Source organism: Podarcis pityusensis (assembly GCF_964106645.2).
Source record: "Podarcis pityusensis genome assembly, chromosome: 16".
NCBI classification, from domain to species: Eukaryota; Metazoa; Chordata; class Lepidosauria; order Squamata; family Lacertidae; genus Podarcis; species Podarcis pityusensis.
Genome location: NC_138041.1, coordinates 11,824,632 through 11,843,704, shown reverse-complemented (window position 1 = coordinate 11,843,704; position 19,073 = coordinate 11,824,632). Strand labels below are relative to the sequence as shown.

At 47.0% G+C, this 19,073-nt stretch overlaps 1 protein-coding gene across 6 annotated transcripts in view; it reads left to right on the top strand.

Annotated features, from left to right (window-relative positions):
• Positions 1-15,087, top strand: part of CCDC88B (coiled-coil domain containing 88B) — a 32,088-nt gene extending 17,001 nt beyond the window's left edge. For all 6 annotated transcript variants that reach the window (XM_080984496.1, XM_080984495.1, XM_080984497.1 and 3 more), the window contains 12 exons: positions 1,221-1,345; positions 1,869-1,992; positions 2,948-3,091; positions 3,271-3,432; positions 4,569-4,846; positions 5,636-5,779; positions 6,475-6,661; positions 7,967-8,112; positions 8,711-8,806; positions 10,046-10,191; positions 11,465-11,722; positions 14,607-15,087. In XM_080984496.1, coding sequence (XP_080840622.1) covers positions 1,221-1,345; positions 1,869-1,992; positions 2,948-3,091; positions 3,271-3,432; positions 4,569-4,846; positions 5,636-5,779; positions 6,475-6,661; positions 7,967-8,112; positions 8,711-8,806; positions 10,046-10,191; positions 11,465-11,722; positions 14,607-14,653 — 1,857 coding nt within the window. In that variant the 3' untranslated portion in view covers positions 14,654-15,087. The remainder of the gene's footprint in view (positions 1-1,220; positions 1,346-1,868; positions 1,993-2,947; positions 3,092-3,270; positions 3,433-4,568; positions 4,847-5,635; positions 5,780-6,474; positions 6,662-7,966; positions 8,113-8,710; positions 8,807-10,045; positions 10,192-11,464; positions 11,723-14,606) is intronic.
• Positions 15,088-19,073: the final 3,986 nt, after the last annotated feature.

Sequence of the window (19,073 nt, the reverse complement as noted above, 5' to 3'; positions counted from 1 at the left end):
TTTAAATAGATGGTGTGTACTCTGGTCAGTCATGTTCCCTGCTACAGTGAGATTATTTCTCAATATGCATCTATTGATACAAGCAAGTTAGCACATGCAAACTGCATGGAGATCTGTGTTCTCCTCTTCTCTGGCAGTGTGTAAGTAGCCGCCTTATTGTTGTGCACGCCATACACACAACATTTCTCCAAATTTCCCTGGCATTGTTTCCTGCCAGTTTAAAATACTTTGCTTGCATATGTTAAGTGTTTTATCGTTTGGCTTTGCCCGCTAGAGGGCACTACAGGACAAGAACAGCCGCAGAGGCTTTATAAAATAAAGCCAAGTAGATTAATTGTACCACTTTCTGGTGGACCACAGACTGAGCCTTTGCTTGTTGCTGATCCTTTTGCAAAATAATGTGGGCAAATAGGGCTGTGTTTACCGTGCGCTCAACTTTGCTTCCAGTCCTGGCTTTTTAACCTGTGTTCGCACAACTGTTGTCCAAAATGCATATGTATATCCTGCACTTTGTTATGAAATACCACTGCTTGACGCATTGTTAAGAACATAGATATGTGAGAAGAGCCAGCTGGATCATGCCCATGGCCCATCTAGTCCAGCATCCTGTTCCCACAGTGGCCAACCAGACGCCTGTGGGAAACTCACAAGCAGGTCCCAAGGACAAGAGCACTCTCCCCGCCTGCTGTTTCCAGCAACTGGTATTGAGAACCATCACTGCTTCTGACTGTAGAGGCACAGCATACACATCATGGCTAGTAGCCATCGATAAATTGTCTTCTCTGCTAATTTGTCTAATCCTCTTTCAAGGCATCTAAATTAGTGGCCATCACTGTCTCCTGTGGGAGTGAGTTCCGTATAACTATGAGCTGTCCTATTTCACAAACCAGCTTCGCAACAATTTGGGTGGGTGGAACTCCACACCCTTGTTCTCTGCAGCTAATCCAGGGTTCAGGGCCAGATTGAATAAACCTAATTGACAAAGTGAGGATGTTTTTTAGGCCTCAGTCCTAACCTCACTTACACCTAGCCCATTTAATAATAATAACAGTAGTGTTGATGTAGTAACTACAACATATTAAAATAACAATACATTTGAACCGTAGACATAAGGTGACAGGTATGCATTCTAAGGGATCAGTGAACAGTGCAAAGAAACTGCTTCAAAGAACCCAAACCCCCTCGATTTCTCACCCTTCAAATGATGCCAATTGTTGCAGGAGCTCCAGAGGGAGAAGGCAAAGGGGAAGGAGAGGGATGCCGTCTTGGCTCAGCTGAAGGAGCAGCTGCTGAAGAAGGAAGAGAGCCCACAGGCTGGGATGCAAAGCAGGCAGCAGCACCACAGGTAGGTTACCGAGTGGTGGCACAATTTAAGCTAGGGTTTTCAACTGTCCAGAATTCTTTGCATACCAGGCCAGAATTCTCCCAGCCAATTTCTGAAGAGGACAGCTGTGGATTATCCCTTGTCTGAATAAGGGAAACTAGTATGCCTCATACGCTTCTCCCCATATGAACCAACCTGGACACTGTGATGATCCTCTGAGGCCCTCTGGACAAGAGTGTGGCAACATGAGAATGGGCCTTTTCTGCAGTGGCTCCCTGCTTGTTGGGAAAAAAAGCCCTAATAATAATAATAATAATAATTAATGCAGGGTGCCTTCCAGATGTTTTGGACTAAAACTCCCATTATCGCTTGCTATTGGCTGTCCTGACTGGGCTGAAGGGAATTTTGGACTACAACTTCCATCATCTCTGGCTATTGGCCATGCTGGCTGGGGACGATGGGAAATGTATACCCCATGTCTGGAGGGTACCATGTTGGCAAGCCCTGGGATTAATGTATGTTTCCTGTCTTCCTGGCATTATAGTGAGGAAAACCAAAAGAGACCTACTAATGGGAAGAAGATGGAACTGGAGGAGGAAAACAGCACACTCAAGAGGCAGCTTGAGGAACTACGTGCCCTCAATCAGCAACACACAAACAACCATCAGGTGAGAACTTGGAAAGGTGTCCTTTCATCAGGGCACTTCTGGGCTCATGCCCAGCAACAGAATGAGGTGGTAGTGTCCTGACTTTAGAAGCGTAGACTGTACCACCGCAAGAGGGGAAAGCTACTTTTGAATACATCTTCAGTGCAGGTTAGCCTTAAAAAATGTGAGCCTGCCACCTACAGTCTATTTTACCTCTTGTTACCACCTTGTTTTGTCTCACGTGTAGCCCGGGCAAGGCTCATTCTAGGTTTGAGGGGGCCCTACAGCTGGGGTGAAGAATGTCAGTCCCAGGGGACAAATGTGGCCCTCCGGGCCCCTATATTTGGCCCTCAGGGCTTTCCTCTGACAACACCGTCTCCTCAGCCACATTCATTCTCCCAGGCCACACCCCTCACCGGCCTTGTTTCATGCCTTCCTTGAGTGCTTTTGCCTGGTTGGAATGTGTCCTTGAACTCTGATAATGCTTCTTAGCTTCCCTGGAGGTGTGTGAGAGAGTGTGTAGAAACTAGCCTACTGTACAAAGGGAAAATTTACATTCATTGCTCCGCCCACTTTTGCTCCTGGCCCCTCCCACCAAAGGCATGAGGCCTTTAGAAGGTTGCCCAGAAGAGAATGTGGCCCTCATTCTGAAAAAGTTTGCCCATCCTTGCCCTAAGGAGAGACGGCATTCTGTGGTTTTAGTGTGCCTGGGTGGTTTGGAGCCACCATTTCAATATCCCACAATGCCCTTGTCATGGGATCATTGTAGGAAACTGAAATGATACACAGCTGCCAAGTTCAGATAGTCTACCTGGGGGCAATCGATGGCCCAGTTATGGAGCCCTGGCAGCTCCTGAGGATGTTGTGTGTGGGTATCGGCTGGGCCTGAGCCCAGGCCTCAACCACTGCAGTGCAATTCCCCTCAGGCACAGAGGTTGGTGTTCCCCAAAACTAGACTTTTGTTTTCTCTCCCCAGGCAAAGAGTGGCTTTATTGTTCCTTTGGAGGAGCCGCCTGTGACCCAGGAGGGACAGAGTGAACATAACTCAGGCCTGTTGCCACTCCAGGCTAATGCCAGAAACGAGGCCCTGAGTGCGAGACTCATTGAAGTGGAACGCAAGGTGAGCAGACGGCTACGACGGGAGTTGTGGTACAAAACCTCTGGAGGGCCCCAGATCAGTGAAGGCTGGTCCAGGTCCAGTGCTATATGTCTTTGGGGAGATCACCTCCCCAGCCAGCTGTGGAAGGCCTTCCAACTTTGCTACCCCATACCAATTTCACCCGGGTGCTGCCTTTACAGAACGCCGTTCTGCAGGCCGAGAAATCGGCGCTAACCGAGCGTCTCGCTCAGCTGGACTCGCAAGTCAGCAGCCTGCAGGTGGCGCTGCTGGGGCTGCGGGGCCAAAGCTCCGATGCGAAGGAGGAAAGCGGGAGGTGGCAGGCTCAGAACAGCGCACTGCAGGTAAGCACCCCTGCCTCTTCTGCCCCTGGGATGGGAGCTGATTCCTGGGAACACGGATCCAGGTCTTCCCACCTTCTCAAGTCTATGGAGCACAGGAAGACCCTTGACTTATATATTACACACCTAGTAGATGCTGCTGTCTCTGGGATAATTTCTGCTGCAAGTTCCAAAGATCTCAGAAGCTCCCTCTGTAGTAACTTGGAGCGGGGCTTTTAGGGTGGCTGCCTCTGTTCTGTGGAATAGCATCCCTGTTGTGATAAAACAGGTAAGCCACTACCTGCACTTTCTGGAAGCAACTGAATACAATTTGGTTCCAACAGGCTTTCCCAGCTGAATAAATGGGTATTCACCACAAGCGTCTACTCAGACAGGGTTTTGTTCTGAATGTATGCGCTTTTTTGCATTTTAAATTGTTCTTAATTACTTCATGTGAAAATTGGCGTGAGCCAGTTGTTTAGAACACGATTAAAAAATAAATGGTAATAAAATGTCGCACACCACCCCGGTCTTCAAGCTGTGCAAGATTCCAGGGGGTCCAGGCGCTTACCCAGGGTTTGTATTTCCTTTGGAATTATGTATATTGGAGACATATCTTTATTATATATGGTTTATTTATACATATATGCAGCCTGAGCCCATGATGCTGGGGCTCACAGCATTAACACCTCAGAAAGTCTTGCTTCTCCCATAGTCACAGGCTTGGATTCAAGCAGAAAATCCAACATGTCTTTCACACTCAGGCTAAAAGGAGGGAGGATGGTAAAAGCAAAGAAATGAGTATAATAAAAGCAAAAAGCAAAAGAGAAGAAATATGAATAAAAGTGACTTCCATTTGAAAGTGTCTCCATGATAATCCCGAATGGCATCCTGTTCTTCCTCCCTCTGCTAGCTGATGGGGCAAACTGTAGTTCCTGTGATTCTTTGGGGAGGGAAATATGCTTTAAATGTATGCTGTGAACGTAGCCTAAGGTTGCTATTCTATATATACTTAACAGAGAGTGAATCAACTGAATTTACTTGTTCAGGATTGTATGAGCAATTGTCATTGGATTGATTAAATCTCCCTGCCCCAAGGAGCTTACAATGTGTCCGTCTCTCTCTCTCTCGCTCTCATATCCCTGTTGCAATCCTGGCAGGTGGAGGCAGCATCTCTGCGTTCCCAGAAGACGCTACTGGAATCCCAGCTCCTGGAGCTGCGGCAGAGGCTGTCTGTCCTGGAGGCAGAAGCCCGGGGTGCCCAGCAGGAGAGGGAGGAGTGGCGGGGGCGCTACGATGCCCTCCTGCGTGATCACGACCGCCTGACGGTGCTGCACGAGAGGCAGGGATCTGACCTGGAGGGGTTGCTGGGGAAACATGCCAGCCTCAAGGCGGCGCTGCGTAGCCTGGAGCAGGAACACCGTGACCTGCAGGGCAGGTAAATCTGGGACAGGGAATCTGTAAGTTGTTGGTGTGTGTGTGGGGGGGTCTATTTCTATTTATTTCTCTATTACATTTATATTCCACCTTTTGTCCAAGGAGTTTGAGGTGATGTATGTGGTTCTTCCTCTCCCCATTTTATCCTCACCATAGCCCTGTGAGGCAGGTTAGGGCCAGTGATGAGCCAAAAGTGGATTGAACTATGTGACTTTTACCTCCATCCAGTCAGCTATATTCTAGATGTGCCAATTTATCACAGTTTGAGGAGACATTCCAGCTGGGGAAATGTCCTTGAGGAGGGGGTGGAGCAATACTGGAGAGGAGGTGTGGCTTGTGTGGAGAGTCCTGAGGGCCAGATACAGATGTCTGGAGGGCCACATGGGGCCCCTGGTCCTGATGTTCCTCATCCTTGCTCTAAACCACAGGCAACACTACGTGTTCATTATATTTATAACCTATCATTATGAATAACAGGTAGCTGCTGATAGCCTTATGCTCCATGAATTTGTCTAATCCCCTGAGAACAGAGATGGAGAACCTGTTGAACTCCCATCAGCCCCCTTCAGCCAGCAGGGGATGATGGGAGTTGTAGTCCTAATAGCATCTGGAGGGCCACAGATTCTCCACGCCTTAGGAGAACGTGAGAGAACGATTTCCTTGGAACCAGAGTACTGAGCAGAAATAACAAGAAGCAACAGAACCCCCAGTCTTTTTCATTTTGCGGGGAGCACAAGGCCTTTTCCTAAACGGCACGTCTGCCTAAGTCAAACCCAGACTTCTCCCGCAGGCACAGCGAGCTGCTGGGGCAGAAAACTGGCCTTGAGCAGCGGGAGGAAGCACTTCGGGGGCAAAAGGAGCGGCTGGAGGAAGCTGAACGACAGCACCGGGAGCTGGCAGCACTGCATGGGCACCTCAAGGAGGAGCATGAGCGGTAAGGAGGGTGTATCTGCCAGGGGTGAAGGTGGGAGCCAGCCCTTGTGGGCATGCCCCAAACCTGCCAATACTTATTATGTAGCAGTGGACAACTGGATGTGGCTGGCAGGCCAAGCTCTTTCCCCCTTCACCCTCACGGGCCAAGTTAGATAGGTGGGTGTAGCGGCCCACCTGTCAATTGCCGGAGTGCCTAATGATATCAGGTGACCTGTTTGACCACCATCTTTTATTTACACCTGCGCAGTATTGAGGAAATGGGGTGAGCTTGGCACTAGGGTATGGTTACCAGACATCCCCGTTTCTTGGGGACCGTCCCCCGATTTACAAATCTGTCCCTGGACAAAATGTGTCCCCGGGAGGTGGGAAGCAGGGCCAGCGCAGACCGTGGCCTGGGGAAAGTCCCGATGGCCAGACAGAGAGGCCTGGGTGGCCGCATTTGGCCCCCAGACCTGAGTTTCCCCACCACTGGATAAGCCAAGGGGACAAGGACCTCCTTTGTACACGGCAAGCGCTCTGTGACACTCCCAGCCATCTACTCTGGGATAGCTCAGTTGGTAGAGCATGCGACTCAATCTCAGGGTGGTGGGTTCAAGCCCCACATAGGGCAAAGAGTCCTGCATTGCAGGGGGTTGGACTAGATGACCCTTGGGGTCCCTTCTAACTCTACAATTGCATGAGTCTATGATTCCCCAGGGTGAAGCAGGCATTGGGCCAGACAGAACGTGAACGGGACGACCTCCAGGGAGAGCTTCAAGGAATGAAGAACCGGGTGACCAGCCTACAGCTGGAGCATGCGAGGCTGGAGGCTGAGAGCAACGCCCTGAAGGAGCAGAACCAGCAACTGGACACGGCGCTAGGGCGCCTGAGCACCCAGTGTGAAGTAAGGATACCCTCCCCATCCCCTTATACATCACACACATCTTCTGGCCTAGTCCATGTCTGCAGCAGATCAAGTGGGAAAGCTGTTCCTTGGCTGTAACCACTGAGAATGCTGGTTATAATATGTGGGAATACCTTTTGCTACTTTCACGTGAAGCAGGCATATGTTACAGCCAGCATCTTCTTAAAAAGAGGCATCCCCCAATGTCTCACCCACAGGAGGGAATGCCTCTATTCAAAAGTAGTTCATTCTCTGCATTTGGACACCTCTTAGATTATAACCAAATCTCAAATGATGGTTCCTGAGATTGGGGAGCAGGTTTTCCTGTGTTTGGATACAGCTGGGTGGGTGCCATTTTGAATCAAGATGGAGGACTGAACCTTTCAAAACTGCACTGATTTGGGGGTTTCTTAGAATTCCTAGTGCGGGTGGGGCTGGGGTAAACACGGGTGGAATAATGGACGGGGCTGTTGCCCTTTGTACAGTAGGCTCAATTCCAGCCATGCAGAAGTCAGCCATTTCTACAGCCACCCATCTCTCCAGCCTCCGTGCAGACAGGCAAGCAAGAAGCATTGTCACAGTGCAAGAGCACATTCCAGGCAGACAAAAATGAAGCTGAGGAAGGAGCAGAGCAGAACCAGCAAGGGGAGTGGCCTGGAGAGTGGGCGTGGCCTAGCAGGGGCAGGCTTTGATCTTTCAAATTCAAGGCCAAAATTTGGCACCCCCATTGCCTCTTGCCTTCCATTCTGCCCAGTTAACTATGTCATAGTTGCAACGCCCCCTGGGTTCAGCGCCCAGTGTAGTGGAACTGGTCACACTGCCCTAAATTTGCCTCTGGGCCTAGTTGCAAGGGCCATATAAAGGGGTCTGGATGGCCGCATGACGTTGCACGTGTCTGAATATTTAGGTTTTTGAGGGCTTACATCCAATATGGATACTGCTAATAAAGACATGGAGAGATGGAGAGGACATGTCCACACCTCAATAGTGTAGAAACCCCCCACATTGTCATCGCATGGTGCGTTCCTGCATCACGTTATTCCTAGCTGAGGCAAGGAAAATGTATGGTGTGCTGACATCACGACAAAGGTGAGCATCCTCACACATGACAGGAGAGACGGGGAGCCCTAAATGCAGCTGGTACCTTTTCAGCAGAATCCCTGTGCCAGCGTAGCAAGTTGAGTCAGCTTGTGGAGTTGGTTGCATGCGGGGTTGGTTGTCATGCATTGTGTGTTTGTTAACAGGTGGGTATTAATTCCACCTGTTAATGGGATGCTCTTTCTCCCCACCTCCCACAACCCGTAGCTGCTGGCCCAGCTGAAAGGGAACCAGGAGGAGGAGAACCGACACCTTCTTCAAGAGATTCAGGTGCTAAGCAGGGAGAACAGACGCCTGCTGGAGCACAGCATGGAGAGCCGGGAGCATTTCCAAGAGGAGCAGCGCCAGTACCTGTGAGTGGGAGACAACCCACCTGTGAAACAAGTAGAGACAGATGCTAAGTAGAATAAATAAATTGTAGCTGATTGATTGATGTATGAATGAAATCTGTGGGGAACCTCTTGCCCACAGGCCGAATTAATGCCTGACACTAAAACAAGTGGAAATAGACCTAAAGCTACGGTAGTTATTGATTAAAGGAATAGTAGCTGATCAGTTGATGAATAAATTCAATCTGCCAAGCAGGCATGGGAAACCAGTAGGCCAATGGCCAGATTTGGCCCACCAGGGGTCCTGATTTAGCCCACAAGACCATTTTCCTCCACGTTTGTCATTTAAAAGTGTCGCTGCAAAAGAACAGCCCTTAGAGTTGTTCCTGATTGTTTCTTTGCAAGTGTGGGTTGCCTTCAGTGCTGATTAAATTGAGTGCCAGATGCAAGTGTGTGACATCGGGTAGCTGATAGCTGTGTGGCTCTAGTAGATGCCTGCACATCCAAGACAAGAACTCCATAAGGGCCTCCTCTGAAGTTTTCTGCGCTGTCCTGAACACCTCCAGCACGCTCTGCAGCCTGGAGGACCTTGGCATTAAATCCCACTCGGTTTCTTCCTTAGAGACAAACTGGGCGAGCTGCGTCGGGAGAAGCAGAAGCTGGTGGAGAAGATCATGGACCAGTACCGGGTGCTGGAGCCAGCACTTCCTCGTGGCAAGTAAGTCCAAGAATAATTTGGCAACTTGTAGTCCCTGGGGTCTTCATAAGAACCCTTAATGCATCAGCCCCCTCCAGCACAGCTAATGGTCAGGCATGATGGCAGTTCTATCAGCATCTGGAGGGATTGACAGGTTCCCCAATCTTCTGTTCTAAATCCTAGTGTTACACAAATTTTTAAGGTGCACACATAGCGGACACCCCCCATCCCACACACAGAAAACGAATCCTTCACCCTTCAAAAATTTGGAAATATTTCCGGGGGGAAATAGAGACTTTATTTGAGTTCATAGAGCAATCCTGAAGCCATCTTGACTCTTAATGAACCCAAATATTTTCTATGGAGTAGAAGGAAGTATCTTGGAAAAACATTTCCCAATAGTTCTTTTCACTTAAAAATCCTACAAATCCTTCAAATAGATAAACTTATCACTAGAATGGGTAGGCCTGTGGCAATGGATTCAAGAACTGAGATATTTACCATTTCAAAAGAATGGGCTGGGCTGGCTAGGAAAAGGCAATCAGCAAGCATTATCAGGTGTCTTGACAGACAGGAGACAAGTGACGCACTCAAATGTCTGTTGTAGACCCGCCTCTTTCTATGACACTCCTATGATGCTTTTGAGTGGTTTTAAGCTGAGGGTTGGGTAATTTCTAACGTCTTTAAAAGTTGCCACATACCTTTGTTCTGGATTCTCGCCTCCTTGCAAGGCAGGGTGGTGGGGGGACTCTATTTCAACAGAAAATAAAGATCAGCCTTGCATTTTTCAATTGGTTCTTGCCTCTACTCTTTCTTCTCTGACCTACAATGATACTGGGTCCCTTGATGGGGAGTTGGGCTGTAAAAGCTAACCCCAATGTTTTCTTGTATCACTTGCAGAGCTTGTGACAAGCATGCTCCAATTGGCTAATTCTTCACCCTCCCAACACGTACCAGATTAAAACAGGGCCATTCTTTATACTCTCTTATTCCAAGGATAATCTTGTGGAGCTCTGATACAGCTTCTGATCATGCCAGAGATAATATAGCCATCATGACTAGTAGATGTAGCTGTATTTTAAAGTCATCCAAACTAGTGACTGTCACTTACCACTTCTTGAGAGAGCCAGTTCTATAGTCCAGGGATGCACTGAGTGTAGAAGGTCCTTCCTGTTAACTGTCCAGAACACCCCATCCTTTAGCTTCCCTTTTCCTTTCCTCTTCGCAACTCTTTTATCTCACCCGCTTTTTACCTCACAGGAAGAGTAACTGGATTGCCGAGAAAATACGGAAGCTGGTGAAACACCGACGGGAAGCCCCCCATGAGCAGCTGCGCCCCATGGCTGAGGGGGCCGGGAGCAGCGAGAGCCTAACAGGGCAGGAAGGACGTGGGGCTGATGGAACAGGTGAAAGAAGGGAGGAGAAAGTCGTGGCAGGGGCAGTGGAGAGGTTTTCGCTCTCGGGTTTCACTAGTATATTGGAAGGCATGGGGGCAGAAGTGGTGGCTCTCTGGAACCAGGGAGGGGGAACCTCAGTCCCAGGGGCCAAACACAGCCCGCCAGGCCTCTCTGTCTGGCTCTCAACAACTCTCTCCAGGCCACAACCCTCCTTGAATAGCTTTGCCTGGCTGGAATGTATCCTTGAACTCTGATAATGCCTACTGCTTGCCTGGCTGGAGGACAGAGAAGGGAGTGTGAGTGTGTGTGTAAAGCAGCCTAATGTATAAAGGAAGATTGACATCTGTTGCTCTCCCCCCTTTTGCTTTTGGCCCCAAATACCACTGGCATGACCCCCGCCGCTTGAAGCAGGTTGCTGGAAGGGAATACAGCCTTCAGGCTGAAAAAGATCCCCCCTCCTGCTCTAGAATGGTGTTGGACTACAACTCCCAGCATCCCTGACATTTGCCATGTTGGCTGGGGCTGGTGGGAGCTGGAGTCCAACAACATCTGGAGGGCCCACAGGTTTCCTGCGCCTGTTTTAAGGTATTTTTGTTTCCTTTTTATAATTGTGTAAGCTCTCCTGGCGATGTTTTTACACCAAAGGGCAATAAATGAATGGAAGAAAGAAATTAGGACCACAGACAGAGATGCTTTTATTCCAGGATCATAACCGCACAAGCATGGAATTTTATGTTGTGATCAGAATTCACCCTCCCAAAAATTGTAGCTTTCAGTTGTTTTAAATAGACGGTGCAAGTTTCTAGCCCAGGAGGCTAAGAGTTTCGGTGCTCCTCCTTTACAACAATTAATTAATTAATTAATTAATTATTGACCCTTTTTTATTGTAATACTATGTTTTTAGTCCGTATGCCGCCTTGTGAAATTTTATATGAGTGCAGTTTATGAATATTTAAATGAAATTTAAAATAAATTATATGAAATGCAGAATAAATGATGCAGATTAACAAAACATTATACGGATTGGCATAATGTAAACAAGGTTGCAGAATTTTCTTGATGCAGGATTTATTTGTGGAGCAAAATGTTTAATGTTGTTTTTAAAAAGCCTTTTAGTGTTGTATTTCAATTTCTTGTGAAGGGTGGGTAAGTAATCAAATGGTTATTAATTATGGAGCCTTGCAGAGAGGTTTGGGGCTTCTCTCTCTTGAGGCACAACCTGCCCAGCTCTGCTGTCTCCTGACTTGCCTCTTTTCTCCTCTTAACCCTTCTGCCCTCAAAGTTTCCAGCACCCCCAGCTCACCAGCCCCTCTCCGCAAAGCAAGCAGCACCCTCAGTGTTTTGGATGGCCAACAGACGCCCTTCCGCCGCCATAGGCTGAGCTCACGGCTGCCTGCGGTGGAATGCCCAGGAGAAGAGCAGGACACCCCTCGCCAGCGCTTCCGCCAGCGCCGTCTTGGAATGCTGGGGGGTTCCTTCGAAGAAGCTGCGGCAGAGTGGGAAGTTCCCAGCCAGACTTCCGAGAGTGACAAGGAGAGAGGTGAGATGAGAGAGATGGGGTGGAGAGAGCACATGGGCGTAGCCCATCAATACAAATCAATATAAATCTGAGGTTCTGCCCCCCTAACAAAACCCTGCCCCCCTCAAAAAAAATATTGGCTATGCCCATGGGAAAGCCTATGCAAAGGGATGGGTAGGTCTGCCTTTTGGGGAAGTGGGCCTTATTTTTTTTTTATATATATATATAATTTTTTATTAAAGTTTTAAACAACAACAAAAAAAGAAAACAACACACACAAAAAACAGTACAAAACTCAACAATAAAAAACACAAAACATAACAATTAAAAATAAACTCTCTTTTCCATTTCCAAATTTAAAATACTTATTTTCTAGACTTCCTCATACCTCCCTCTTTTGTATTCCAATCTACATTATTTGTCCAGCAGTTTCTTTTCCACTTTTTTAATCCCAATCTTTAACTTAATAAAATGTTAAAATATATAACTTCGACTTTTTTAAACCTAATCCTTGATCTTAATGTCATATAACTTTAAAATTTTCCCTTTTAATATCAAATTTCCATTTCTTTAAACATCTTTAATCTTGATCTTTAATCTTAATCTATCATTAACTTTAACCTGTGCAGCTGGAAACCATTTACTTTCAGTCCAACATCCCTTTAACATTCCTTAATTTTGCAATGTTTCTGAAGGTAGTCTTTGAATTTCTTCCAATCTTCCTCCATCAACTCTTCTCCCTGGTCACGGATTCTACCAGTCATTTCCGCCAATTCCATATAGTCCATAAGTTTCATCTGCCATTCCTCCAGCGTGGGAAGTTCTTGTGTCTTCCAATACTTTGCGATGAGTATTCTTGCTGCTGTTGTTGCATACATAAAGAAAGTTCTATCCTTTTTTAACACCATTTGGCCGACTATGCCCAGGAGAAAGGCCTCTGGTTTCTTAGGGAAGGTATACTTAAATACCTTTTTTAATTCATTATATATCATTTCCCAGAAAGCCTTAATCTTTGGGCACGTCCACCAAAGGTGAAAAAATGTACCTTCAGTTTCTTTACATTTCCAACATTTGTTATCGGGCAAGTGATAGATTTTCGCAAGCTTGACTGGGGTTATGTACCACCTGTATATCATTTTCATAATATTCTCTCTTAAGGCATTACATGCCGCAAATTTCATACCTGTGGTCCATAACTGTTCCCAGTCAGCAAACATAATGTTATGTCCAACGTCCTGTGCCCATTTAATCATAGCCGATTTTACCGTTTCATCTTGAGTATTCCATTTCAGCAGCAAGTTATACATTCTTGACAAATTCTTAGTCTTGGGTTCTAACAATTCTGTTTCTAATTTGGATCTTTCCACCTGGAAGCCAATTTTCCTGTCCAATTTAAATACCTCCATTATCTGATAATAATGAAGCCAGTCTCGCACTTTGTTTTTTAGTTTTTCAAAACTCTGCAATTTCAGTCTATCTCCGTCTTGTTCCAAAATTTCCCAATATTTCGGCCATTTGACCTCCATATTGACCTTTTTCAAGGCCTTCGCTTCCATTGGTGACAGCCACCTTGGGGTTTTATTTTCTAGCAAATCCTTATATCTTATCCAAACATTAAACAGCGCTTTCCTGACAATGTGGTTTTTAAATGCTTTATGTGCTTTGACCTTATCATACCATAAATATGCATGCCATCCAAATACATTATTAAAACCTTCTAGGTCCAAAATGTCAGTGTTTTCAAGAAGTAGCCATTCTTTCAACCAGCAAAAGGCTGCTGATTCATAGTACAGTTTGAGGTCTGGCAGGGCAAATCCACCTCTTTCCTTTGCATCCGTTAGTATTTTAAATTTTATTCTGGGTTTCTTGGGAAGTGGGCCTTATTTTTGCTCAGGACCTCCAAATCAGCTTTGGTTCCGTAACCTGAATTCGCTGTTAGGTGATAGAATCTCTCACTTGGGAATAGTGACAATCTGGAAAGGCCTGGATCCTTTTAAGTGGTGGTGCTGGTGGTGGAACCTAGGACCTCCATCATGAAAAGCAGGTCCTATGGCAAGAAATTTGTGGTTCCTTCGCAACTGCTGTTTTCTGAATGTGTTAGGAGATGCTCATAACAAATAAATCCTTATTCTTTACCAAAATTAGGCCCCTGCACCCTAGAGCAGGGGGTGGGGATCAAAATGATAAGAAGATAGATAGATTTTCTAATACACAAAAAGCAACAATAACAACAATAATATAGGAGAAAAAGAAGAGATCAAAGCAAGAAAAGTATTGGTGCTATCAAAGTATTGGTGCTGACCTTTAAAGCCCTAAACGGCCTCGGTCCAGTATACCTAAAGGAGCGTCTCCATCCCCATCGTTCTGCCCTGACGCTGAGGTCCAGCGCCGAGGGCCTTCTGGCGGTTCCTTCAATGCGAGAAGCAAAGCTACAGGGAACCAGGCAGAGGGCCTTCTCGGTAGTGGCGCCCGCCCTGTGGAACGCCCTCCCATCAGATGTCAAAACGATCAACAACTACCTGACATTCAGAAGACATCTTAAGGCAGCCCTGTTCAGGGAAGTTTTTAATGTGTGATTTTAGTGTATTTTTGGTTTCTGTGGAAGCTGCCCAGAGTGGGCGGGGTACAAATAATAAATTATTATTACTATTATTATTATTATTATTATTATTATTATTATTATATCATCATCATCATCATCATAAAAGAAAAAAGGAAGGATACGAGGCTGTAATAAATATTTTCACAGAATCCTAGAACTGTGGAGTTGCAAGGGAATCTTGCTCACAGCCATCCCTGTGTGGGCTCAAAGCACCAACCTTCTGGTTAACAGCCAGATGGACAGACCCATTGCCCCACAAAGCTTCTGCAATTCATTGTGTGTTTTCTGTTTTGGTTTTCTCAGGACCGCCACTGGGTGAGGAGGAACAAACCCCTGAGTGTCCATCGTGATGTTGTGGAGGAAGAGGGCTCACCCTCTCAGTTTCTCCAAACCTGAACTGATGTGAACATCTTATTGGAACGATGGGGAGGCATTAAATGAATGCAAAGCACAGGGTCTCATTTGGGTGGGTGCCCAGATGCCTGTGGGCAGTGGGGCTGTCAGGACAGGACTTTGGGGCAGACATCCAGGTCCCCACTCAGCCAGATGAGCAGGAGCACTCTCCCTCCCCTCAACTGCAGCAGGGCTACTGGATCGCTGCATTTTGAAGCAAGTGATGTAATACCCTCTAAAGAAGGTGACCCAGTTTGAACAGCAGGTGTGAGGAGGGGCTGAGTCTGAGCATTGCAACCATAGATGTATGTAATATGTATGAAGGGTGATGGGCCCGAATTGTTGCAGTTAAGTAATGTATTTAAAAATAAAGTTTATGGTTATTTATCAATCCAGTCTTTCTGGGAGTGGAATGTGAACAGCACAAAATATTGTATTGGTTTAGCACCATGGCGTTGCAGGAGGTGCGTGAGATCATTTTCCCACAAAAGAAGCAGGGCCGGCCCAAGCATTTGGGAGAGTGAGGAGGCTGGTTTAGCGTGCCACGAAAGAGCAGCAAACTGTTATTTATTATTAGTAGTGCATTTTTACTGCCAGGGAATGGGAGAGGAGCTCACAAAGCTGCCAACTTATTTTGCCTTTGGTGACATAACACCTTGGCTGATGTCCCTTCTACGCTTCACATTTAAAGTAGCATTATATCACTTCGACAGGGAAGAGCTGTTCCTATGTTTCCATGTCTTCAGGGAATGCCCGTAGCTCAGTGGCAGAGCATCTGTTTTGCATGCAGAAGGTCCCAGTCTCAGTCCCTGGCATCTTCAGGTCAGTCGAGGGGGGGGATCCAGTTGAAAATCCTGGATGGCTTCTGCAAATCAGCTTGGCAGGAATGTGTCCTTGAACATTTGCTAATGCTTCTTGCTTTCCTGCATGGAGAGGATAGAAATGGTGTGTGAGAGAGAGTATGTATAAAGGTAAAATGTGCTTTTAAAACAACTGAGAGTTGGAAGCCCTGCCTGACCTGTGGCACATGACCCAGCGATCAGTCTGGGCTGGTGCTCATCGAGTCTGGTGGTGTGGAAGGCAACGCCAACAGCAGGGGGCACCAGAGCCAATGATAGGTAAAGGTAAAGGGACCCCTGACCATTAGGTCCAGTCGTGGCCAACTCAGGGGTTGCGGAGCTCATCTCGCTTTATTGGCCGAGGGAGCTGGCGTACAGCTTCCGTGGAGGTCATGTGGCCAGCATGACTAAGCCGCTTCTGGCGAACCAGAGCAGCGCATGGAAATGCCGTCTACCTTCCCGCCGGAGCGGTACCTATTTATCTACTTGCACTTTGATGTGCTTTCAAACTGCTAGGTTGACAGGAGCAGGGACCGAGCAACGGGAGCTCACCCCGTCGCGGGGATTCGAACTGCTGACCTTCTGATCAGCAAGTCCTAGGCTCTGTGGTTTAACCCACAGCGCCATCCGCATCCCTTAGAGCCAATGACAGGCAGAGCCAAATAATCCTAGTTTTGCCCCCATCCTCCTCACCCTCTCTGGTGAGTTCTACATGGGGCAGTACTGAGACTACAGAGGAGGAAGCTGCCAGGCAGGACCACCCACTGGATTGACTGCAAGAAAGAAGGCAGCCGGGAGGGGGGAGGGAGGGGATAGCTAACAGCAGACAATGGTAGGGCAGTGCCCCATATGCCCTCATCTCCACTGCAGTAGATCCTCATCAATCTACCTAGGTACACAGTTTTAAGCTTGCACCCCACCAACCTGAGCTGCCCTTACTTAGCCCCCACCTTCCCTTTCTTCTTACATCTAGTCCAGGGGGTGGCACAGGCTCTTGTCTTCTCTCCCTAGACCTCCACGTTGCCCCTTGTAAAACTGAGCAGGGAGTGGGGGGGATAGCGGCAAAACTAGACACTGAGCCATCTATAGCTCAGTTGGTAGAGCATGTGGAGACTTAATTTCAGGGACACGGGTTTGAGCCCCACATTGACCTTTGTGGTCCCTTCCAATTCTACAAATCCCATGGTTCTGTCTCTGCCTGTAACTGGCTCTGGCGCCATCTACTGTTGGGCTCCCCTGCCTTCGGCCCCACCAGACCAAAGAAGCTGCAGCCACCACTATCACAGGCAAAATGTTATTATTGTTGTTGTTGTTGTTGTTGTTGTTATTACCCCCCATCTGGCTGAGTTTTCCCGGCCACTCGAGGCGGCTCCCAATTGAGTGTTAAAAACAATACAGTGGTACCTCGGGTTACATATGCTTCAGGTTACATACACTTCAGGTTACAGACTCCGCTAACCCAGAAATAGTGCTTCAGGTTAAGAACTTTGCTTCAGGATGAGAACAGAAATTGTGCTCCGGCGGCGTGGCAGCAGCAGGAGGCCCCATTAGCTAAAGTGGTGCTTCAGGTTAAGAACCGTTTCAGGTTAAGAACAGACCTCAAGAACAAATTAAGTACTTAACCTGAGGTACCACTGTACAGCATAACTGGGAGAGGTGCGAGCTTCAAATAAATCTGGTTCCCAGTGAGGATGCAAACTGAGTGTGGTGTGTAGCACTTCCAAAACACACATACACTAGCCACTTCTGCAACGTCTGCTTTAGGTTCCTACACTCCACTAGCTCTACCCCCTTAGCATAGTTTTGATTTCCTACCAGCAGAGGCCAAAGACAGGCTATTTCATGGCCTAGTTGCCGATTTTTCTCTTCCCTTGCACAATCCCTTCCTTCCTGTTTCAAAATGCTACGGCTGACACAATCAAGCTAGCCTAACTATTGTTCCACCATCCCTCTCGGTCCATTCCAGCCAATGTTCTGTGCACCTTGCACCAGATATGCCTCATTGACCACTTTGATTTTGCAGAACTGGCACTATTAAAAGGGCCACATAGTATTTGTTTTACACTTGTAAGAAAGAAATATTTTAGCGCGGTGACACTTACCCTCCGGACCTCGCCGCCACTTGACATTTGGGCTATATAGATCATCTTGGCTTTCACTGTACAAAATGTTTTCCGAGCCTGCTAAAATCTTTTTTTGTTTAGACAAGCCTGCACTCAGACAAAAACTGGCATAGGTTTTAACCTGTCATTTTAGCTTAACTGCTGGCTTTAATTGCATTTTGATTTTTTTTAATGTATTGTTCTTAAATTTTATTGTATATTTTATTGTTTTTTTGTAAGCCACTTAGAGGTTTTACGTACATATGGGGGGGGGGAGAACCGTGTGTGCCACATTAAGTTTCTTGGAGTAAGAGATGGAATATAAGTGCAATAAACAAACAAAAAATCAAAGATGGAGCAAAAGCATTCTACTCAATTGTGACAAAAAAAAAAGTTGTTGTGAGTAAGCTGACCTGCCTAGGCTGATCCCCATCTCCCATCCCAACAATCCACATGGGAGACCTTGGGAAACTGGCAGAGTCCACTTAGCAGAATCCACAGCAGAATCTGGGAGGGATTTATTGATTTGTTTGTTTTATTATGTATTTTGTGTTCCCACTTTTATGCTGTGAACCTCCCTGTGATCTTCGGATGAAGGACGGTATGCATGTTTAATAAATAAATAAATAAATAAATTCCAAAATAATATATAAATAGAGTTATGCCAATCTCCATGTAGCAGGAGGGCTTATTATTGTGCTTCCCATATTCTGGGTCCTGTGTAGAGACACCATACCATCATTTCCATGTGCCATGTATAACCTCCCCATTTATTTATTTAACTATCACATTTTTATTCTACCGTTCCTCCAACATGGTTCTTTCCCTCCCCATTTCATCCTCACAGCAACCCTGTGAGGTAGGTTAGGCTGAGAGGCAGTGACTGGCCACCAGGATCATCCAGCGAGCTTCATGGCTGAGCAGGGATTTAAACCTGGCCTCCCAGGTCCTAGTCCTCCGCTTTAACCTCTACACCACAGCAATAATTCACTTGCACAAAATTCTATCTATCTATCTATCTATCTATCTATCTATCTATCTATCTATCTGGAGGAGTCCTGTGACCCATTGAAACAAATGGACATGCCTAAATATTGCATCTAAGTTTTTCTCCGAGTAGACCCACTGAAATTAAGGCTCCTAAGTCAGTCCTGTACAATCACTCTAATGGGTCTGTAAGACGAGCATTAGCTGGAGGTACAGCCCCCTAATTTGGATCCTTTCATTCCAACGAGTCTACTCAGAGTAAAACTTAGGTGGCGAAGATCCCCGGGAACAATCGCGCTCCTGCAGGGGTGCAAGGCGCTGGACAGCGAGAAAAACCACCGCGCGCCTCCCCAAGAAGCAGCGTGTCCCTGGGATTGGCCGAGACGGGCCCCGCAGGAAGTCCGAGCGTGTGTGCGTGTGTGGTGGGAATCCAGGCACGGGGGTGACAC